Source organism: Perca fluviatilis, chromosome 14 (genome assembly GCF_010015445.1).
Source record: "Perca fluviatilis chromosome 14, GENO_Pfluv_1.0, whole genome shotgun sequence".
Taxonomy (NCBI): Eukaryota; Metazoa; Chordata; class Actinopteri; order Perciformes; family Percidae; genus Perca; species Perca fluviatilis.
The window spans coordinates 28,113,992-28,138,991 of NC_053125.1; the positions used below are offsets into that span (position 1 = coordinate 28,113,992).

At 40.6% G+C, this 25,000-nt stretch overlaps 1 protein-coding gene across 1 annotated transcript in view; it reads right to left on the reverse strand.

Moving 5' to 3' along the window:
• ppm1ka (protein phosphatase, Mg2+/Mn2+ dependent 1Ka) overlaps positions 1-22,741 on the reverse strand; it is a 29,208-nt gene extending 6,467 nt beyond the window's left edge. Inside the window, exons 1-8 of the mRNA XM_039821534.1 lie at positions 22,611-22,741; positions 14,826-14,983; positions 13,167-13,343; positions 11,352-11,524; positions 11,151-11,251; positions 9,847-10,012; positions 2,713-2,857; positions 1,545-1,679 (exon numbers count right to left, since the gene is read on the reverse strand). Of these exons, the coding sequence (XP_039677468.1) occupies positions 1,545-1,679; positions 2,713-2,857; positions 9,847-10,012; positions 11,151-11,251; positions 11,352-11,524; positions 13,167-13,343; positions 14,826-14,936 (1,008 nt within the window). The 5' untranslated portion in view covers positions 14,937-14,983; positions 22,611-22,741. The remainder of the gene's footprint in view (positions 1-1,544; positions 1,680-2,712; positions 2,858-9,846; positions 10,013-11,150; positions 11,252-11,351; positions 11,525-13,166; positions 13,344-14,825; positions 14,984-22,610) is intronic.
• Positions 22,742-25,000: the final 2,259 nt, after the last annotated feature.

A 25,000-nucleotide genomic window follows, 5' to 3' on the forward strand; every position in this document is an offset into this window, starting at 1 on the left:
GTTAGTGTGTGTGTATGTGTGTGTGGCTGTGTCTGAGTGTGTGTGTCTGTTAGTGTGTGTGTGTGTGTCTGTCTGTCTGTATGTATGTGCGACCCAGTTGGCTGCATATACCACTATATCGGCATCCAAGGTTTATACGCATTTCCTTTCCATGACTTTTTCATGACTTTTCCATTACTTTTTCATGCGATCTTTCCATGACTTTTTCTAAGGATTCTTCTTTCCATTACTTTTCATGACTTTTCCGTGACTTTTTCATGACTTTTTCGTGGACTTTTTCTAAGACTTTTCCGTAGACTTTTTCAAGGACTTTTCGCGGACTTTTCCATGACTTTTCCAAGGATTCTTTTCCGTGACTTTTCCATTACTTTTCCATTACTTTTTCATGACTTTTTCATGACTTTTCCATGACTTTTTTTCCCGAAACCACTATATCGGCATCCAGGGTTTATACGAATTTCCTTTCCATGACTTTTCCATGACTTTTTTGGCAAATTTCCATGACTATGTGTCATCTCAGTCGACATTATACAATAAGAATAAGAATCAGTGTTAAAGTTTACCCTCAGACGTTTAACTATAAAATGAATGATAATGTCTGTGGTTCATAGTGGGATTCATAACATCTCTCCCTGAATACAACGCTGAGGTTAAGACGACGTGAAAATACATTTAGTAATCACATATTATTATGCTGTGTTAAAAAAAAAATTCCATGACTTTTTTCCAAAACCTTTCCAGGCCCTGGAATTAGCATTTTTCAAATTCCATAACTTTTCCAGGTTTTTTTCAAAACGTATGAAACGCCGTGACTCTCTGTGACGTCAACAAAACTACAGACAGTTTGCTCCGTCTGCACCTCTGTCTGCCTGTCTGTCTGTCTGTCTGTCTGTCTGTCTGTCTGTGTGTGTCTGTGTGTGTGTGTGTGTGTGTGTGTGTGTGTCTGTGTGTGTGTGTGTGTGTGTCGGTCAGACCTCCGCTCTGTAGTAGTAGATAACTTTATTGTCCCCGTGAGGCAGTTGGGTTTGCGGCACAATCGCAAGGCACTTTATAACAAGACATCAGACATATGACACAAACAAATAATTATTATATCAGACACCGACAAAACAAAACATGAAGAATATACATCACACAACATGTGTCAATATGCAGAGAGGACAGATAAGCTTGTGCTTACGCACTCAGACGCTTTTGGAACCGAAATATGGCACCGAAAGATAAATAATTAAAACAATTTTTCGGTGCCATAAAAGTATCGATGTTCGGTACACAGCCCTAGTTAAAGGGAAGTTTTTTCCTGCTGCTTTCGCACCAAAATGCTTGCTCTTGAGGGTATATTTGGCTCTCTGTAAGTTATAGAGTGTGGTCTAGACCTACTCTTTCTGTAAAGTGTCCCCCTTCCTCTCCCCGGTTAACGACTTCTTACGATAAATCGTGAATCAGCTTTTGATGCAAATTTTCTTCTGCTGACTTTTTTTTTTTTTATTCTGTCAAAATTCGCGCCTCGTTTGGACGAAAACTCGACTCGTGACTCTTGGTACCTGCTGAGCGATGACGTCGGCAGCCTCGGTGGGGTCTTGGCACTGGTTGATGACATCGCAGATCTCCTGGTCGCTGAGCAGGAAGTTGATGCCGTCGGTGGTCAGAGCCAGGAAGGTGTCGCTGGCGTGCTGGACCTGCAAGAAACGTCTCGAATGTGATCTTTCAAAACAGACTTTCAACTTTGGCTTTTATTTCGTCATGGTGCATTTGTCGTACGTGGTGATTTTCTTCGGTCACTTCCGACATTAAATTGGCACTTTTTTGGTGATGATGAGTGTAATGTTTACGTTACTTTCACGTGTGTTAGGTTGTGTGTATCTATATAAACTGTTAGAGTTACTACTACGTTACTGTGGGTTAGGCATGTGACCACAAGGTGATGCTGATGGTACACACACACACACACACACACACACACACACACACACACACACACACACACACACACACACACACACACACACACACACACACACACACACACACGCACACAGAAAGACACACATAGACATACACACACACACAAAGACATACACACACACAAAGACATACACACACACACACACACACACACACACACACACACACACACAAACACACACACACACACACACACACAGACATACACACACACTCACACACACACACACACAGACAAATACACACACAATACACACACACACACACACACACACACACAAAGACACACAAAGACATACACACACACACACACAAACACACACACAATCACACACAAAGACATATATACACACACACAAAGACAGACAAAGACATACACACACACACACACAAAGACATACACACACACACACACACACACAAAGACATACACACACACACACACACACAAAGACATACACACACACACACACAATCACATATATACACACACAAAGACATACACACACACACACACAATCACACACACACACACACACACACACACACACACACACACACACACACACACACACACACACACACACACACACAATCACACACACACACACACACACAATCACATACACACACACACACACACACACACATATGATCTTTCAAGCTTAACCAATCGGTGGATAGGAAGTTTGGTTTTAACACAAAGCGACAGCAGCGTTCTGGCGAAGCCGCAGCGTTTGGACTCACGGTGACTCGCCGCGTGTCCGGCTCGGCTATGACGCCGCTGCTTCTCAGGTGGAAGTCTCCGATGCTGCGACTCATGGCGAGCCGCCCGTTAACGCGCGCCTCGCCGACGCTGTTCCACGTCACGAAGCCGCCAAACATCTGGATCCTGAACACACAAGTACACACACAAGTACACACCCAGTCAGCGGGGGAAACGTAACGTAAGGACGTTTACTCAAGAACACAGTGTGGCATCCCGAGGGGACATGTCGTGGACGGACGATACATTCCCCTAGAAGGAGGTCATGGATGTCCCAAAACGGCCGCCTCTGCAGACACTACATCTCCCACAATGCAGCGGGAGGAGTGCAGGTGTTTGGGATAACAGAGTGAGTCAAGTCGTCTGAACTCAGAGTACCCCGAGTTCACTTTAAAAGATGGCTACGTCGTGCATCACACGTAGGAAACGTTGTGGTTATCTACAATTTTAAGCACTTTTGTCGTTAAACATAGCGCTGTATACTGCTACCTATAGGCATGTCTCTACAGACTTATTAGGAGTTAAACATAGCGCTGTATACTGCTACCTATAGGCATGTCTCTACAGTCTTATTAGGAGTTAAACATAGCGCTGTATACTGCTACCTATAGGCATGTCACTACAGTCTTATTAGGAGTTAAACATAGCACTGTATACTGCTACCTATAGGCATGTCTCTACAATCTTATTAGGAGTTAAACATAGCGCTGTATACTGCTACCTATAGGCATGTCTCTACAGTCTTATTAGGAGTTAAACATAGCGCTGTATACTGCTACCTATAGGCATGTCTCTACAGTCTTATTAGGAGTTAAACATAGCGCTGTATACTGCTACCTATAGGCATGTCTCTACAGTCTTATTAGGAGTTAAACATAGCGCTGTATACTGCTACCTATAGGCATGTCTCTACAGTCTTATTAGAGGTTAAACATAAGCTGTATACTGCTACCTATAGGCATATCTTACAGTCTTATTAGGAGTTAAACATAGGGCTGTATACTGCTACCTATAGGCATGTCTCTACAGTCTTATTAGGAGTTAAACATAGCGCTGTATACTGCCCTACCTATAGGCAAAGTGCTGCTACAGTAACTTAAGAGAAAAAATAGCATCAAAGTTTTCATACAGGCCAGTTAAACATGTTGTAGGTACACATAGTGTTGTATACTTTTATGTAATATCTTTACAGTTAAGGATGTTATACATAAAAAACAGTACCATTGATATGACCTTTGACCCTAAAGAATGTAGATACTGCTACTCTAGGCCTTTAGTCTAACCTTATAGGAAGTAAAACACTATTACTAAAGGCAGTACTACAGTATCTATAATGTGTTAAACAACTGGCTTTTATTATACCTTATACATTCGTTTTAATTGTTTCTGTTTCTTATTAGAGGTTAAACATAGGCTGTATACTGCTACCTATAGGCATGTTCTACAGTCTAATTAGGAGTTAAACATAGCGCTGTATACTGCTACCTATAGGCATGTCTCTACAGTCTTATTAGGAGTTAAACATAGCGCTGTATACTGCTACCTATAGGCATGTCACTACAGTCTTATTAGGAGTTAAACATAGCGCTGTATACTGCTACCTATAGGCATGTCTCTACAGTCTTATTAGGAGTTAAACATAGCGCTGTATACTGCTACCTATAGGCATGTCTCTACAGTCTTATTAGGAGTTAAACATAGCGCTGTATACTGCTACCTATAGGCATGTCTCTACAGTCTTATTAGGAGTTAAACATAGCGCTGTATACTGCTACCTATAGGCATGTCTCTACAGTCTTATTAGGAGTTAAACATAGCGCTGTATACTGCTACCTATAGGCATGTCTCTACAGTCTTATTAGGAGTTCTGCTAAGAAGAAAGTTAAGGTTGTGGACTGAAAAGCTGGACCCTGAGTTTTGGACTTTGGACTTTTGGACTGCCTCGCTGAGACAGAGCTGAAAAAGTTTAGTTTAATGTTTTCTGACCTTTTCTTTGTGAGTGACTTGAACAAGTGGATGGTAGACAATAAAAGCTCCAGTGTTCTGTAATCACGGCTTGTGCGTGTGCTGAATTTACCCCCCCCCCCCTTCCCCCAGACGGCCTCAGAGCTCCATGTGTTTTCGGGAAAAAGCCATCCCAACACTACAACATTCAGGGTCCTATCTTGCACCCGGCGCGGCGCAACGCAAAGCCCAACGCAAGTGTCTTTGCTAGTTTGAGACCGACGCAGTTGTCAATTTCCTGTCCAGCGCCCGCGTCGTTTAAATAGCAAACTTACTTAAACTACCTCCTCCTTCTTAAAGGGTAACTACCGTTTTTGTGTCTGAGTGGCTTTGACATTGGTCCAGTATTAAGCGAGATCGCTGCAGTCGGCAACGGAGAAACAAGCTACAATGTGAGTTAATAGGGCAAAGGTCCGGCTTGTATTTACCTTCACAAAAATTACTGTTTTGCCGCTGACAGACTCAGATTATTATTCTAAGTGTCTGACAATATTATGGAAAGGATCCCTACAGAGATAGACCTTTAAAACCTCTTTGAGACCTTTCTGTTTAAACCAGAAACAGCTCTGAAGTCACTAGCTCTAAACCCACCAGACTCCATTTAAAAAAAACACTACTTTTAGCATGTATAGAGCCAACTTATTTTCACATGTAAATCGGTACACTATGTGTTTATTTCAACCAAAACTAGAGTTGTGATGGTTGGGACGAGTGGAAAGACGACCCAAAACGGCTTTTCATAGTTTTATTTTGTTTCTGTCGACTTTGAATGAAGTGTATTTTACGATGCTAAAATCACTGATTATTTACATGGAGTCTGGTAGGTTTAGCCAACGCAAAATCGCGGATGTTTTTATGTTTAAAAAAAGGATCTTACTCTTTAACAGGAAGGTCGACCTCCTTAGAAATCCTTTCCTTAATGTTGTCAGACACTTAGAATATTAATCTGAGTCTGTCAGCGGCAAAAACAGCACTTTTGTGAAGGTAAATACAAGCTGGACGACCTCTTAACGAACATCGTAGCTAGTTTCTCCGCTGCTGACTGCAGCGATCTCTCTTAATACTGGACCCATGTTGTTCCCATCAGTCACTCAGACACAAAAACAGGTAAATAGGGTCCAGGTTGAAAAAAAAACAAAAAAACTGGAAAATGCATCGCTGAAAAGTACATTTGCATACTTTTAATTAAGTAAAGTTTTCAATGTTGAATGTATTTTCACACTGCATTCACTTCAGTAAAATATCTGAATACTTCTACACAGTCTTGTTATTGTACTTCCACTTCCTAGTTAAGGACTTTGACTCTGCGTGTGCGTTTGTGTTTGGGTGAGTTAAACTTAGCCTCGTTCCGCTGTTACGTAACACCCGTGACTTTAAGCCGAAGGGAAACCCAAACCTGACGACCTGCAGCAGTCCAAAATATTGTTGAGTCTATTTATACACACGTTACAACCTGAAGCTCCACTGACTTCCTCTGCACCGTTCACTCTGGACTTTTTATTTCTAAATGCTCTGTTCAGTCTGTCAACAATGTTACAAGTTAAGGGTTAAATAATAACTTTATTCTTGTGATTTTTCATTTTATAATATGTTAATTTAACCCTTAAATTAAAAGCAGAAGCCAGCAGGCAAGTGTTATTTACATAAACTTCTGGTGTACTTACAAACTTTACAATCCATCGTTTTATGAGAGCATAACCTATTTGTACTAGTGTAGACCTTTGGTATCATTTCGGACATTATTAGTGGGGTAACTTACGAGATACAAACGTGGGTCCATTAGCCTCTGCGCTAAGCTATTCAGCTGATAACGCTACTCTAGCTAACGCTCCCAATGTTAGACCCAGGTGAAAAAAGCTTCTGGGGGGTTGTTTGGCTCGAGGTCATGGTGCAAAGGACCCTAGGGGAAATTACTCCGAACCATCACTTTAACGATGGCTCAGTTCAAGTGTCCCAGTAAGCTATTTCAGTGAGTCAGCATGCACAATACCAGGACCTCTCCTAAATGGAATACAGCCATCAGTAATGGTTTTGAACACACCTGTGCTTTGTCCCGTCTTCGCCAGCTGTATGGCAGCACACTCGCTATGAGACTCGGATGACTCGTGGTCTTTTATTTAAGGTTAGTTGTTCCTCTAACGAACGAATTGTTTGCATTTTCTGACGACCAAACACAATTTTACCATTGTCTCGCAGGCTTTTTTTCCACATTACTTTTTATTTACCTATATTAAAAGGTCCCATGACATGGTGCTCTTTGGATGCTATTATATAGGTCTTTGTGGTCCCCTAATACTGTATCTGAAGTCTCTTTTATATAGACCTTAGTGGTCCTCTAAAAGTGTATCTGAAGTCTCTTTTATATAGACCTTAGTGGTCCCCTAATACTGTATCTGAAGTCTCTTTTATATAGGCCTTAGTGGTCCCCTAATACTGTATCTGAAGTCTCTTTTATATATACCTTAGTGGTCCCCTAATACTGTATCTGAAGTCTCTTTTATATAGGCCTTAGTGGTCCCCTAATACTGTATCTGAAGTCTCTTTTATATAGACCTTAGTGGTCCCCTAATACTGTATCTGAAGTCTCTTTTACATAGACCTTAGTGGTCCCCTAATACTGTATCTGAAGTCTCTTTTATATAGACCTTAGTGGTCCCCTAATACTGTATCTGAAGTCTCTTTTATATAGACCTTAGTGGTCCCCTAATACTGTATCTGAAGTCTCTTTTATATAGACCTTAGTGGTCCCTAATACTGTATCTGAAGTCTCTTTTATATAGGCCTTAGTGGTCCCTTAATACTTTATCTGAAGTCTCTTTTATATAGACCTTAGTGGTCCCCTAATACTGTATCTGAAGTCTCTTTTATATAGACCTTAGTGGTCCCCTAATACTGTATCTGAAGTCTCTTTTTATAGACCTTAGTGGTCCCCTAATACTGTATCTGAAGTCTCTTTTATATAGACCTTAGTGGTCCCCTAATACTGTATCTGAAGTCTCTTTTATATAGACCTTAGTGGTCCCCTAATACTGTATCTGAAGTCTCTTTTATATAGGCCTTAGTGGTCCCCTAATACTGTATCTGAAGTCTCTTTTATATATACCTTAGTGGTCCCCTAATACTGTATCTGAAGTCTCTTTTATATAGAACTTAGTGGTCCCCTAATACTGTATCTGAAGTCTCTTTTATATAGGCCTTAGTGGTCCCCTAATACTGTATTTGAAGTCTATTTTTTATAGACCTTAGTGGTCCCCTAATACTGTATCTGAAGTCTCTTTTATATAGACCTTAGTGGTCCCCTAATACTGTATCTGAAGTCTCTTTTATATAGACCTTAGTGGTCCCCTAATACTGTATCTGAAGTCTCTTTTATATAGACCTTAGTGGTCCCCTAATACTGTATCTGAAGTCTCTTTTATATAGACCTTAGTGGTCCCCTAATACTGTATCTGAAGTATCTTTTATATAGACCTTAGTGGTCCCCTAATACTGTATCTGAAGTATCTTTTATATAGACCTTAGTGGTCCCCTAATACTGATACCCAGGGCTCGGTTTACACCTATCACCATTTCTAGCCACTGGGGGACCATAGGCAAGCTGGAGGAACTCATATTAATGTTAAAAAAAAACTCAAAGTGACATTTTCATGCCATGGGACCTTTAATAAAATATGTATTAATAATAAAAAATAATGTATTGAAGCAATTCAAAATATGCTACTGCACTTTCTTTTATAAATTTGAATTCCGGAAAAAGTGGCTGGTAAACAATATATAAGTGGCTGGTAAACGATATATAAGTGGCTGGTAAAAAATATATAAGTGGCTGGTAAAAATATATAAGTGGCTGGTAAACGATATATAAGTGGCTGGTAAAAAATATATAAGTGGCTGGTAAACAATATATAAGTGGCTGGTAAACAATATATAAGTGGCTGGTAAAAAATATATAAGTGGCTGGTAAAAATATATAAGTGGCTGGTAAACAATATATAAGTGGCTGGTAAAAAATATATAAGTGGCTGGTAAACAATATATAAGGGGCTGGTAAACAATATATAAGTGGCTGGTAAACAATATATAAGTGGCTGGTAAAAATATATAAGTGGCTGGTAAACAATATATAAGTGGCTGGTAAAAAATATATAAGTGGCTGGTAAAAAATATATAAGTGGCTGGTAAACAATATATAAGGGGCTGGTAAACAATATATAAGTGGCTGGTAAACAATATATAAGTGGCTGGTAAACAATATATAAGTGGCTGGTAAACAAAATAAGTGGCTGGTAAACAATATATAAGTGGCTGGTAAACAATATATAAGTGGCTGGTAAACAATATATAAGTGGCTGGTAAACAATATATAAGTGGCTGTAAAATTGAAACAATATATAAGTGGCTGGTAAACAAATGTGGCTGGTAAAACAATATATAAGTGGCTGAGTATAAACAATATATAAGTGGCTGGTAAACAATATATAAAGGGCTGGTAAAACAATATATAAGGGGCTGGTAAACAATATATAGTGGTGGTAAAATATATAAGGGCTGAGTGAAACAATATATAAGTGGCTGGTAAAAAAATATAAGTGGCTGGTAAAAATATAAAGTGGCTGGTAAACAATATATAAGTGGCTGGTAAACAATATATAAGTGGCTGGTAAACAATATATAAGTGGCTGGTAAAAATATATAAGTGGCTGGTAAACAATATAATTATATATAAGTGGCTGGTAAAACAATATATAAATTGGCTTAATAAAATATATAAGTGGCTGGTAAAAATATATAAGTGGCTGGTAAACAATATATAAGTGGCTGGTAAACAATATATAAATTGGCTGGTAAACAATATATAAGTGGCTGGTAAAAATATATAAGTGGCTGGTAAGCAATATATGAAGTGGCTGAGTAAAACAATATATAAGTGGTAAAACAATATATAAATTGGCTGGTAAAACAATATATAAGTGGCTGGTAAACAATATATAAGTGGCTGGTAAACAATATATAAGTGGCTGGTAAACAATATATAAGTGGCTGGTAAAAAACACATAAGTGGCTGGTAAACAATATATAAGTGGCTGGTAAACAATATATAAGTGGCGTACCTGTGTCTCTCGTCCTTGCGGTCGGGCGTGTGATCTTTAGTGAGCTTGTTGGCTCGTCCCTTCCTGCACAGCAACGCTCGGCTGTCGCCGACGCTGCCGACCACCAGCTCCACGCCGTCACGGAGCAAAGCCACCGTCGCCGTGGTGCCGGCTGTCAGGAACGACGCTGTGGGGAGGAAGATGGACGGATGGGTGGAAACGATGTTCAACTATCGGGCAGGTAATCACGATGGAATATCTCAAAAAGAAACCAGTCCTTCTGACATTCCTGTCTAAGAGACTTTTCTTTCTCCGTTCTTCTCTTCACACTAAAAACACTCCTGACACACTACTACTCAACAATACTGTGTGTGTGTGTGTGTGTGTGTGTGTGTGTGTGTGTGTGTGGGTGTGTGTGTCTGTGTGTGTGGGTGTGTGTGTGCGTGCGTGTCTGTGTGTGCGTGTGTGCGTGTGTGTGTGTGTCTGTGTGTGTGTGTGTGTGTGTGTGTGTGTGTGTGTGTGTGTGTGTGTGTGGGTGTGTGTGGGTGTGTGTGTGCATGTCTGTGTGTGTGTGCGTGTGCATGTGTGTTTGTGTGTCTGTGTGTGTGTGTTTGTGTGTGAGCGTGTGTGTCTGTGAGTGAGTGTGTGTGTGCGGGTGTGTGTGTGTGTGTGTGTGCGTGTCTGTGTGTGTGTGTTTGTGTTCTTGTGTGTGTGTGTGTGTGTGTGTGTGTGTGTGTGTGTGTGTGTGTGCCGTGTCTGTGTGTGTGTGTGTGTGTGTGTGTGTGTGTGTGTGTGTGTGTTTGTCTGTGTGTGTGGGTGTGTGTGTGTGTGTGTGTGTGTGTGTGTGTGTGAACGTGCGTGTCTGTGAGTGTGTGTGTGTGTCTTGTGTGTGTGTGGGTGTGTTTGTGTGTGTGTGTGCGTGTGAGTGTGTGTGTGTGTGTGTGTTTGTTTGTGTGTGTGCGTGTGTGTCTGTGTGTGTGTGCGTGTATGGGTGTGTGTCTGTGTGTGTGTTTGTGTGCGTGTATGGGTGTGTGTCTGTGTGTGTGTTTGTGTGCGTGTGTGTGTGTGTGTGTGGGCATGCGTGTGTGTGTGTTTGTGTGTGTGTGTGTGCGTGTGTGGGTATGTGTGTGTGTGTGTGTGTGTGTGTGTCTGTGTGTGTGTTTGTGCGTGTATGGGTGTGTGTCTGTGTGTGTGTTTATGTGCGTGTATGGGTGTGTGTCTGTGCGTATGTGATATTATTATTATTTTGTGCGTGTGTGTGTGCGCATGTGAGCGCGTTTGTGTATGTGTGCGTTATTTTGTGTGTGTGTGTTCTTGTGTCTCACCGTTGTTGAAGTAGCTGAGATGTGTGTGCAGAGCCTTGTCGACATCTAAAAAGGCGTTCTTTAAAACGTTCTCCAGGTCGTCGTCCTCCTCCAGAGCGTCTCTGCACAACAACAACAACAACAACAACAACAAGTCAACGTTTTAGAGTCTAAAAGTTTACAACTGTTTGTGTTATCAACACCGTAATAACAACATCCAACCTGATGAACTTCTCCATGAAGGTGTAGCAGTAGTCGGCGGCGTGCGGGCCGCCGTGGCCGTCGAACACGGCGAAGTACAGCAGGTTGTCATGGATACGGGCGACGCGGAGACGGTCCTCGTTCTGCTTCCTGAGACCCAAAACGGAAGCGCTGCCGACCCGGGACAGACTCACCTGAGAGGGTCGATTCACCAGAGTCATCTATCTATCTATCTATTCAGCTATTCACAAACTTATTCATCCATTCATCCATATATCGCCCACTCATCCACTCATTCATAACTTATCTGTTTTTTCAATGTGTTTGTCCATTTATCCATCTACTAGGGCTGCACGATATGAGTTTCTATATCAGAAATTTGGGGGTTTTTTTCAACCAAATTTTAAAACAAAATAACGTGGATGGTTCCTTACAACGCTCTTCACAAGTTAAATAAATGATCGGTTCACTACTTTCATTGAATTTGGGTGTTTTTATTCAATTTTATAGCATGTAAAGAAAAATTTATAATATAATGCTGAAAAACGTAGGAAAAAATTGTCAAAAAAAAGCACCGGAATAAGTGACAAAAATATCGGAAAAAGTGACAAAAAGTTTGGAAAAAGTGACCAAAACTTTTAAAAAATGTCAGAAAAAGTGCAAAAAAAACTTTGATAAAAGTGACAAAACTTTGAAAAAAAGTGACAAAAACGTCAGAAAAAGTGACAAAAACTTTTAATATGATCAACACATTCATGCATTGCTCCATTTATCGCCCACTCATTAATAATTTATCTGTTTGTCCATTTATCCATCTACTAGGGCTGCACGATATGAGGAAAACATCTAATTGCGATTATTTTGACTGATACTGCGATTGCGATTTGATTCACGAAATCGGAGGGAATGATAATTTTTGTCTCATTATTTTCATATTTATTGAAATTAAAATGATTATAGTGTGATTTTTGCGAGGATCACTCTGTACCAAATTAAGATTTATTTATTTATTTATTTTTTTAAGATAATTTTTTGGGGGCTTTTCCCTTTATTTGATAGTGACAGTGGATAGACAGGAAAGGAGGGATAGAGAGAGAGGAGGACACGCAGCAAAGGCCCGCAGGTCGGATTCAAACCAAAAATTTGGAAAAAAATGACAGAAAAGTCGTAAAAGTGACAAAAGTATAAAAACAAAACGCTATAGTGACGACCCCCAAAAAAGTGACAAAAACTTGGAAAAAAGTGACAAAAACTTGGAAAACAGTGACAGAAAACTTGGAAAAAAGTGAGAGAAAAGTCGTAAAAGCGACAAAAGTATAAAAAAAAAAAACGCTATAGTGACGACCCCCAAAAAAGTGACAAAAACTTGGAAAAAAGTGACAGAAAAGTCGTAAAACTTGGAAAAAAGTGACAAAACTTGATGAAACGAAAAAAGGGAGAAAAACTTGGAAAAAAGTGACAAAAAAAAACAGTGACAAAAACTTGGAAAACAGTGACAGAAAACTTGGAAAACAGTGACAGAAAAGTCGTAAAAGCGACAAAAGTATAAAAAAAAGGGAAAAAAGTGACAAAAAGTGACAGAAAACTTGGAAAAAAGTGACAAAAAGTGACAGAAAACTTGGAAAAAAGTGACAAAAGTGTAAAAGAAAACCGCTATAGTGAAGACCCCGAGAAACAATTAAAGTTGCGTGGTCGACAGCAAGACAACACAAGGTTTAAACGTCTACTTATCCCTTCAAGAATCCATCCTTTTCTCATCTCTTCTTTATAGATCTACTCACTCGTTCGTGCACTGATTCATCCGCTCGTTCATCCATTCATCACTCACTCACTCACCTGTGGAATGGGTTTTCCGTATCTGACACTGGAGGGCAGCAGTATCGGCTCTTCTATCCTGTTGTCCCAGATACCGAACGAGTCCCAGGTGACCGGCCGCACGCTGACGTCGCTGTGGAAACGAGCCGAGCCGCTGGCGCCCCGCACGCTCACCGCCCATAACGAAGCCCCGCCCACCTGCAGGGAGACCAATCACACAATTAGCTATCAATCAATTAAAAAAAAACACTTAACCCTTGTGTTGTCTTCGGGCCAAATTTGAAACTTTTTTCAAAATATCTGTTTTAGAAATATGGGTTTCTCTTTAACTACCTGATTTTAATTATCCCAAAATAACACAGAGGATTACATACAGAGACAGGAGAGACAAGGAGGAGACACAAGAGAGAGAGCAAGAGAGGAGGAAGAGAGAGAGAGACAGAGGAGACAGAGACAGAGAGAGAACAGAGACAAGAGAGGGAGAGAGACAGAGGGGAGAGACAGAAGAGAAAGAGAGAAAAAAGAAAAAGAAGAAGGAAGAAAAAAAAAAAGAAAAAGAAAAAAAAAAGAAGAAAGAGAGAGAGAGAGAGAAAGAGAGAGAAGAGACAGAGACACAGAGAGAGAGAGAGAGACAGGAGAGAGAGAGAGACAGAGAGAGAGAGAGAGAGAGAGAGAGAGAGAGACAGAGAGAGAGAGAAAGAGACAGAGAGAGAGAGACAAAGAGAGACAAAGAGAGAGGAAGAGAGAGAGAGAGAGACAGAGAGAGAGAGACCGAGAGCGAGGCAGAGAGAGAGAGAGAGAGCAGAGAGAGAGAGCGACAGAGAGGGTGAACTTTTCTTTAGTATCTGTGTCTACGGCGCCTGCAATATCTTGGTTTAATGTTCAGCTAACAGTAACACCTCCAGCGTGAGTTTAAATACTCCTTGAGTGGTTAAACTGTGCTGCCTGCTTAATTGTCTCCTTAAGTGAGTGCTCATCAAAGAGCTCATATTATGCTTTTTGGCTTGTCCCATTTCCTTTATTGTTATATATCTGTTTTGGGTCATGTTATAGGTTTACAAAGTGAAAAAGCCCAAAGTCCCCCCAAAGGGACTTACCATCTCCAACTGAAAACACTGTTCTGACTGGCTAGTAGTCCTTACCTAGGTACTGTCAGGGCACGCCCTCATACTCTGCTTCTGACTGGCTAGTAGTCCTTACCTAGCTACTGTCAGGGCATGCCCTCATACTCTGCTTCTGACTGGCTAGTAGTCCTTACCTAGCTACTGTCAGGGCACGCCCTCATACTCTGCTTCTGACTGGCTAGTAGTCCTTACCTAGGTACTGCACATGTGCGACTCCCAACAAAGATGTAACAGAAGCGCGATGCCTCACTCTGTAGCTAAAACAGAGAGCTCAACACACAGGGTGAAAAGAGGAGCTGCAGCAATTTGCAGTACAACAAAAATATGGTGTTTTTTGAAAACTAAACCACACAAACCTATTCTGGTTCAAACATCTAAATACAATTATGAACCTGAAAATTAGCATAACATGAGCACTTTAAATGCTCCTGTGTAAGTCATCAATGAGTTGCGCTGCTCCTGAGTTTCTCCTTAACACTCTGCAGCGCTGTGGAGGAAGGTCTGGCAAAGCGAGACTATGAATCAGTAATAAATGTACACACGTGAATCGATTCACCTGGCCTGAAGCCGTGGAGGTTCCTGGTGAGGATCTCGCGGTGAGGAAGGCTTGTCTGGTGACGGTGGAGCGACCGCAACGCAGCAGATTCAACAGCGCTGTAGACGACATGTTGGACGAACAGTTGTGGAGGAAACACCTGGCCGGGCAGCGGGTTTCTGAAATATAAATATAGTATCAGACGTCACAATTTTCCCAGTAAAGGCCCAGATATACTCGCTTTTTAACAACAGGTACGTGTAGATGTAAGGTAGTAGCCTTAAAGCGCCCATATTATGCTCATTTTCAGGTTCATAACTGTATTTTAAGGTTGTACCAGAATAGGTTTTACATGGTTTAATTTTCAAAAAACACCATATTGTTGTTGTACTGCACAGCTCTCTCTCACTGCTGCAGATCCTCTTTTCACCTGGTTTCTGTTTTAGCTACAGAGTGAGACCTCTTTTCATCTTCTTCTTCACTACTATCTTTGATTGCACTCGCACATGCTCAGTAGCTCAGATGTAGAGCATGTCAGCTAGCTAGCTCCATAGAAGTAAAAGAAAGCCTGTTTCTCCAACTTTGGTCAGTTACAAGGCAGGATTAGCTGGGAGACCTCTAAATGAGGGCGCACATGTAAGTAGTTCTTTTGTAGATTATGGTGAACTTGTGTGTGTTGTAGCAGTGCTTTGCTATTGAGAACGACGTAGCATGCTAGCGTTAGCATTAGCGTTAGCATTAGCGTTAGCATAAGCTTAGCATTAGCGTTAGCATGCTAAATGAGCTAACGGTTGTGGTTAGCCAGCTCATTTCGGACTGTGACGTCACAGTCCGAGCCGATTTTGAACAGCTCACCAGGAGACTGAAGGCAGGACACATTCAGAAACCGTATCTCACTCAAAACAGCATGGATGGAGTTTTTTCAAAGTGTGTATGTGTGTGGAAGCACCAGAGACACAAAAGAACACCCCAAATCACCAGAAAAAGTGTTTTTTTCATAATATGGGCACTTTAAGTAAGCCACTAGGCGGCGCTGTTGCCATTACTATAACAGATGCAGTTCAGCAATTTTCCCTTTTTTGTACCTTACGAGACGCCGTAGTTTACACTTGATCTGTGTAGGCCGCCAAGTTCGTTAAAAACTGTACGTCCTACGTTAAGTTAAGCAGCTTAATCGGTGGCGTATACTATAAAAGTGTAAATATGTACATTGATAAGCACCCACTCGGCCCATTTGTTCACATGTTGCTTACTTAAGTGTGGAGTTACCGTTTGTAGGGTCAAGTACTGCAATTTAGTTTTAATTCACTGGTGTGCAAATTGAGTTGGGGTTAAACAATTGTGGCTAGCCGGTGGGCTAACGTTAGCTGAGGGATGAATCCCGACTTGATGGTTTATTTAATAATTGTTAGAGTGCTATATTTAATTTCGCTTCGCAGAACTATTTGACACTATTATTTTTTATGAAAAAAATAACTGTATGTCCTACGATAATGGGATGATGAAACCAGCCTTCTCTGCGACAATAAATCCTGATGGTCTCAGCCACTATCTTCAACCCAGCGTCCCGTGCCTCCTTCTCGCTGCACTTCAGCCCTAACATCTAACACAACACAGAGTATCGCAGCAGTGCTGAGAGGTATCTCCAGGTACCTCCAGGCGGCAGGCGCACACAGGGAGTGGGGTACATAGACAAGCGGCGGCGGCACGAACGGCATTGTTTACATTCTTGCCTGCGTACTTTACGTGTACCTGGAGGATTGAATCGTATATCCACTATAGGGCAGAGGTTCTCAAACTTATTTCAATAATGTTACGGGTGAGGGAAGTAGAGGACCCAACATGCAGAGAGAGCAGGCAGGCAGGCAGGCAGGCAGGCAAACGTTGAAGTGGAGGATTTAATAAAAACAAAAAGCGGCAGTAGGGATGGCTGAAGTGAAACTGACGTTCCGAAGCTTTGTCGAGATCCCGAAGCGCAGATGTTTCGAAACACTGATCCGAAGCGTGATTCAAAACACCCATCTCACGTGACTACGGCTATATGAAGCATCGGAGTGTTTCACGAGTGTTTCGACAGGTGGCATGAATCAGCGTTTGATTGACAGGGTCGGGAACACACATCGCACATCAGTATAAAAGTGAAGTCAACGAACCTTGACCTCGTGGGTTTTTGTGAGAGGAGTTTGATTTTGAGATAGCGGATATTTGGTGATATAGTGACATTCATAGTGCGAGTTGTTTAGTTATATTTAGGCTTACATTTAAATTTGCACATTGACTGATAGACTGAGACAGACAGAGTATAGACCTACATACAGTGACACATTAATAGATAGATAGATAGATAGATAGATAGATAGATAGATAGATAGATAGATAGACAGATATATAGAAAATACAGATTACCCAGATTATACATAATGCTACAGCTGAAGCCACAGTGGAAGTGAAAAAAATACCACAACTATGCGTTTTTGCCCAGAACTCATGATCCCCTAACATACTGGAAAGAGAGAGCAGTAATCTTTCCTCATTTGTATGTCCTTGCTAAAAAATATCTTTGCATGCCAGCAACAAGTGTCCCTTGTGAGAGGATCTTTTCAAAGGCTGGAGAAATTATCTGTAAAAAACGAAGTAGGCTAAGTCCTTCCACAGCAGAGAAATAAATATTTTTGAATGAAAATCTATAAAAAAGTGAGACATTGTGGCTTGATTTCTTTTATTAATATTCATTTTTTTATGACCAAAATAGCATTATGCACAGTGAGGGGTCTACAAGCCTTACAAGCTTCACATATTAGAAAAATAATACAATAATAAATTTTTTTAATGGCTCGTTGTCAAGGTTGTTTCAGATCAACACCTGAAAGTGAGACGGGTGTCGGATTGTTTCGAAGCCTCGACACAATATGGCACATTTGCTTCAACTGTTTCATTGTTTCACAAAGCCTCGATCTGCCCACCACTAAGCGGCAGTACAAAGACTGGAAAACTCACAAAAAATAAACTGACGGGAAAAACATAGGCAGGAGCAAACTGACGCAGGCACAAACACAAGGCACAGGGAGGAAACACAAGGGCATGGCTACAAAACGATCCGACACAAGACAAGGGGAACACAGAGGCTACATACATGAGGTGATGGGTAAATCAGAAACAGGTGAGACAACGGGTGAAGCACATCAGGGCGGGGCAGGACAATCAACAAAGGCGGGAAACAGAAAGCAAAGCTAGACATGACAAGACAGAAGACCAGAGTATCAAAATAAAACAGGAAGCAGGACAAACAGACAAAACATGACATAACCTAAATACAGACACTTGACACAACACTAGGCAACACAAGGGATAACAGAGAAGACAGGAATAAACCAAAACACACAAGACACAGAACAGAGTACATCAACACAACAGGGAACAGAAAGTTACAGAAAGTTACAGAAAGATAAAACACTGAAACCATAACAAATAATGTACCCCTTTTGATTTGTGTTTTTAAGCCTTGTACCCCCCTGAACCAGCGATAGATTTACCAAACAACAGCCATGTCACTGAAAAACATTTAAACACTGATGGAAAAAAAGGCAACAAAAACTTAAAAAGAAAAATGTAAAAACTTGGAAAAAGTCGGTAGAAAGAAGTAAGTTAAAGGCAAGAATAGGTGGAAGATAGTATCAAGTACTTAGAAAACAGCGACAAAAACTTCGTAAAAAGTGACAGACTTGTAAAAAAAAAAGAATTCTTTTTTGAAAATAGCGACAAAAACTTCGACCAATTTGGAGAAAAAAAGAAGAGAGTAGAAAAAAGGAAGGAAGGAAGGATGCAGGAAGGAAGGAAGGAAGGAAGGCAGGAAGGATGCAGGAAGGGAGGAAGGAAGGAAGGATGCAGGAAGGAAGGAAGGCAGGAAGGATGCAGGAAGGAAGGCAGGAAGGATGCAGGAAGGGAGGAAGGAAGGAAGGAAGGCAGGAAGGATGCAGGAAGGAAGGATGCAGGAAGGAAGGAAGGCAGGAAGGGAGGAAGGAAGGAAGGAAGGCAGGAAGGAAGGCAGAAAGGAGAATGAAAAAGAGAAAAAAAAAGAAAAACACCCTGCTTTTAGATGATGTTCACTTCACGTAATTACGTCACTTCATAACGTTCCCATGGCAACAGGGGGAAATGGCTGCTCTTGTGTGAAGTAACATTTTTCAACTTTCTGCTGAGATATACTATATTATGGGACTTATTTTGCAACGAAAATGCGGGGAGTTAAGAAATCATGCAGGCCACGCATATTTTGCGCGAAAATCGGCAATTTATGCGGCGAAAGTGCGGCATATTTGGAAAAGCGGCCCCGCATAAATATGCGGACTTTGGCTGATTATGCGTTGAATTATGCGATCGCATGAGCGCATTTTTCTGGAGGGACTGATTGAAAGCTAGTATACCTGGGCCTTAACTCAGAACAAGGCAGGGCCTGAAATTATCACCCTGCCGCGCGACAAATGCAGGTGCACGTTGCCATTGGCCGATGGTGGTGATACCGTTAGCCACGTTGGCGGGTAGCCAATGGGAATTGAGTGATTAATTGGTTGTTTGTTGCAGCTGTTATTCTTCCACATTTTAACCAAGTCCACCATTTCCTTGGATTTAAGCTAAAAAAAATGAGACGACACATTACTGGGGCGAAGAGGCCGAAAGAGACAAGAGTGTGTGTGTGTGTGTGTGTGTGTGTGACTGTGTGTATATGTGGGATTGTGTGTGTGTGTGACTGTGTGTGTGTGTGTGTGTGTGTGTGTGTGTGTGTGTGTGTGTGTGTGTGACTCTGTGTATATGTGGGAGTGTGTGTGAGTGTGTGTGTGATTGTGAGTGTGTGTGTGTGTGTGTGAGTATGTGTGTGTGTGTGTGTGTGTGTCTGTGTGTGAGAGTGTGTGTGTTAGTATGTGTGTGTATATGTGTGATTGTGTGATTGTGTGTGTGTGAGTGTGTGTGTGTATGTATGTGTGTGAGTGTGTGTATGTGTGTGATTGTGAGTGTGTGTGTGTGTGTATGTGATTGTGAGTTTGAGTGTGTGTAAGTATGTGTGTGTGTGTGAGTATGTTTGTGAGTGTGTGTGTGTGAGTGTGTGTACGTGTGTGACTGTGAGTGTGTGCGAGTATGTGTGTGAGTGTGTGTGAGTGTGTGTGTGAGTGTGTGTGTGAGTGTGTGTGTGAGTGTGTGCTCCATAAATAGCCCTCCACCTCCTGCTGTGTAGTAGCCGTGTGTCGCCTGCTATCCATTACAACCAGGTCAAACACACCAGCTCCAAAAATATTGTCTGACTTCATTTGAAAAGGATAATTGAAAAGAAATGCTTTTCTAAAATAACTGCTCACAAAAATCCTCTTAAACCACAACTAGAGCTTTTATTTTGAAAGGCTGGTTACAACTACAAGGAAAAATTAAGCGATTTGAAACTAGCAAACTGAAAAAAATGCTGAATTATAGCCAGTGGTTGAAGATATATTTAGATAATTTACTTAAGTAGAAGTAGTAAAAATATAAAAAAATTACTCTGTTACAAGTACAAAAGTATTAGCATAAAATCTAACTTAAATTACCGGAAGCAAAAGTTCTCATTTTGCAGAATTATTTACATTTTATCACTGGATTAAAATATAAATATTATATATATTATAATAAAATCTTGCAGCTGGTAAAGGTGGAGCAAATTTTAATGACTTTATATGCTGCTAGCGTGAGAATATCCCCAATTATTTAATGTTATAATAATAATAATAATAATAATAATAATGCTGCTTTCATTTGTGGAGTATATGTTTGTATCATTAATCTGAGTCAGAAAAATAACATAAGTTATCAGTAAAAAAAGTACAATAGTTGCCTCTGAATTATAATGGCGTACAGTGCATTTCCTCGCTTTGTGGAAGACTTAGGTGTGAATTTGGCGGGAGGTTTCAGGCGTCCTTCCTCAAGAAAATTTTATGTTTTTCAATTAAAAAAATGCATTTTGTGTCTCTTCTCTTTGTAGGTTTGTTGTGTCGCTTTTTGGTCATTTTTGTTTTCTTTGGGGTTGTTTTGGGTCTCTGTGGTCATTTGGCATCAGTTTGTAGTCGGTTTGTGTCTCTTTGTGCTAGTTTTGTGTCTCTTTTTCACATCATTTTCGACAGATATCACCATATCTGTGTCTAAAACATTAGAAAAGCTGGAGCAGATCATAAATAAAATAACACTCAAAGAGCTTAAAGACAAAACTTAAAGCTGAAGAAGTCCAAACTACAATCATTAGATCTGAGAAAAGTATTTAAGTTAGGCCTACATTCATTTCAGTTTAGATGCTGCCCAAAACGGCCCTGGAGTAGGGCTGTGTCTCGACGAACAGGACCAACGCAACACGTGAACGCGATTTTCCAGCCCGCCAAAATACGGGCTTTCCTGTATACAAATGAGTAGCGGTCGCTCGGCTCGCCGCCACTCAAAATCTGCCGAAAATCTATTGAACTGATCTTTGTCGATCTGAAATGAAGATTCAGCAACAGTACGGCCTGTTTCTCGCGTAAAATGTTTTCAGAAACACTTTTTCGGTGAACTATTTTCGTAAAATAAGAGATCGTATTCCAAACGAGCCGCCCATTATGGTCGGTTTTGAAATTCGGTTAGCAGCCAGACCCACGCGATGCGTTCATCCAATCAGCTGACGGTCAAGGTTTTGTAGTCAAGATGGCGACCGTTTGGTGCGAGTAGGGTCAGTGCTCTGACTTTTTGCGTTATCTACACTACATACTTAAAACTAAGTGTTTGAAGTGTGCAAGTAGGAGGTTTGAGACAGCCTCGAAGTATATATAAACTTTCCATCACCTTTACTCCATTTATCTTTTGCCATAATGTCAGTGGAAAGTGGAAAATGAAGCTGTAATCAATACTGGTATGACACTGATTGCTTCACCAACTGCTAGTAGGCCTCTATCTCACTCTGCAGCCAAGAAAACATACGTCAGAGAGGTTCAACTTTGTGCAATCAGTGTGTGATGACCTTTACGTGTCAATCCAGAACAATGTGTACACATTAAAACACAACAATGCACGTGAGTATTTGGGTGCACAAGGGGTTACACATTGACCCGGTTTAAGCAAACAACAAACCATTTGCTTTCTTTTTTTGTAGGCCAATGGCGACAACTCCATTGAGTTTGGGGTTTCAAGTATCCTGTCAAATATTAAAGTTAGCCTACATCCATCTAAGGTTAGCCCTTTATGGAACAGATTTTACAATGGCATTTATGCTGTTTCGCCATATAAATATGTAAATTTTTTGGGTATAAGTGCAGTTTAGTGTCCCAAATGATAACCCAAACACCTGTTAAACAGGTGGTTTAGCAGGTTCATAATTAAGGACATTGTATGGGGAATTTGGGACACTTAAACTGCACGTATACCATTTTTGAAAGTACCATTAAATGGAGTGAAACTTAATCGACAAATGAAAAAATTAAGACTCAAAACAAAGCCTACTGCAGGAAAGAAATATGATAAAAAAGCTAATTTAAACTTAAAATAATCAAACGTACCTCTCTGAGGTGTTGCTTGGGTGACTCTAATCATTATATATTATTGAACATATAGCCAATATATCACAGGAAAGACACTAGCTAGATCATAGCAACTTGAAATGTATACTAAGCTCACCATAAACTAGCTAGCTAAACGTTGTTAGCAAAGATAATATCAGTTGTGGAAAGTAACTAGCTAAGTACATTTACTTAATCACTGTACAGTACAATTTTGATGAATACTTTTGTACTCACAGGACTTTTACTTGTAAAAACTGACCTTCTTTTGTTTGCTTTGTATTCTTTTCCCGCTGGTAATGTTTCCGTGGCAACAGGTGTCCTTCAGCTCCAGCTGTGAAGTCGTCCTCGCGCTGTGGCTGTTGGAGCTTGGAAGAGAACGAAGGAGGGGGGGGTGGCGCGGGGGGCTCGGCTGAGGGTGGGTGGGCATTTAAACCTTTAAACTAGGTCACAGCCGTCCAATCAGAACCCAAGCACAGTCCTGACGTCATCACCGAAGACGGTGCGTCTATTTTGGCACCGAGCCAGATCAAGAAGAAGGATTTAAATGTGAAGTCCCTCGTCATGTTTTCATATTGTTTGCTGCTCATTTAAAAAAAAAATGAAAAGAAGTAAAACAAACTCTAGTAACTATAGTAATAGTAGTAATAGTCAGTGGTGTAGAAATTCAGATCCTTTACTGCAGTAAAAGTACTAATACACACAGTAAAAATACTCTGTTACAGTAAGAGTCCTGCATTTAAAAGTACTTTTAGTAAAAGTATGTTAAGTATCATCAGTAAAATATGGTTTAAAATATTATATATATAGTATAAAGTATATATATATATATATATATATATATATATATATATATATATATATATATATATATATATAAAACTGTCCACTGTGACTGTTATACTATTATTATATTATATCATTAAATTATTTTTACTAATGCATTAAAGGTGCCCTGCCACACGTATTTCATTACTTTGTGGTAATGTCTGAAGTTCTACCGTGGACTCTGTAAAAACATTTTGTGGAAAAAATGCCTTGTTTACCTTGTTTCAAGCCATTCTAGCGTGGTATAGAAAGCCTAAAGGAAGACTTAGCTCGATTTGTGCCAGTTCTCATTAATATTCAACGAGCAAAGCTGTTTGAATCTGATTGGCTAACAGCTAGCCAATGAGAGGCTGGCTGTCAGAATCCTTTACCCAGCCCAACTGGGTGAGCTCATGAATAGTGATGAGCTCAGGCAACATGATGTCAGACTGACCAGATAATGCTGCGTTCCAGACACAATTTTTAGCTCGTAAGTTACGACTTCAAGACACGACTTGGTGGCGTTCCAGACAAAGTCACGACAAACCCTTCTAGCTAGTGTTAGCGTTAGCTAGCGGGTACCTAACATTGACGTTAGCTAGCGCTAGCTGATACAAGCGATTTCTAGTCGGCGACATATTTTGGGCTTCATTTAATAAACATAACCTGTAGTAGTACACAATCGTATGTGTATTGTTTTGATTACAATGTGCGGAATTACTGTATGTTGCCTATTTTCTATTTCTCACCGTTAATCAGAAGGTTGTGAAAACACGGGTTACGGGTTGCCTGGAACGCAGCATAAGAAAGAGAACTCGTAAGCGACTTTGCGCAGAAGCAGGTGCGATGTGTGTTTTGTAACGGGATGTAATGTTACTCACACGAGCAGCAGACATCTTGTTCATTCTTTCGCTTCTCGTCCGATAAAAATATGCTGGATAAAACACATCAGGTAAGATGTTATGTGTTGTGGAACAGAGCTAAACTAGCTAGCGAGCGAGCCGAGCATTAAGCAAGCTGACGTATATTATGTGAGACGAGATATGTAGTTCACCGAGCGGTTTCACACAAAACTAAGTGGTACAAACAAACTGAGACTTTCTTCACTTACAAAATTAAAAGAAAAACCAGGAAGTTTTTACATGAAAAATGATGAAATTTGTATTTCTACACTGCTGTATTACTACTTTTTTTGAATACTTCTTCCAACCTAGCCCATGCTAACGCTAGTCATGTATTCAGATGATAATGTTTGCATAACTGCCTGCACCTGTAAAGTTCTGCACATAATATTCAAGATTTTTGTCTATATTACAAACTCTATAAGACTTTAAAGAATACAAAAGCACTGGGCGCCTGGTTATCTCACCTGGTAGAGTAGGCGCCCATGTATAGAGGTTTACTCCTCGACGCAGCGGCCGCGGGTTCGACTCCGACCTGAGGCCCTTTGCTGCATGTCATTCCCCCCTTCTCTCTCCGCTTTCAAGTCTGTCCTGTTCAATAAAGGCCTAAAAATGCCCCCAAAAAATAATACAATAGCACAATAATGAAGTGTGTGAGCTCAGTGTATCTGAAGCAGACTGAATAAAACATGGCAGAGAGACTCTGTTGTTAACATGAGCGTGACTTTAATGTTTCTGAATAATTCAGAGAAGAAACCCGGTGCTCCATCAACAACATAACTCCACTACAGAGAAACCAGAGGGAAAGTGTTACGAGGAAGGGGAGGAAATGTGTGCAAATCGAGGAGGAAGGAAGAGAATGAGCAGGAAAGAAAAAAAAAAGGGTTAGTATGTTGTACTTGTTTTGTAAGTAGGACATGAACTCCCATTGGGGCCACACATA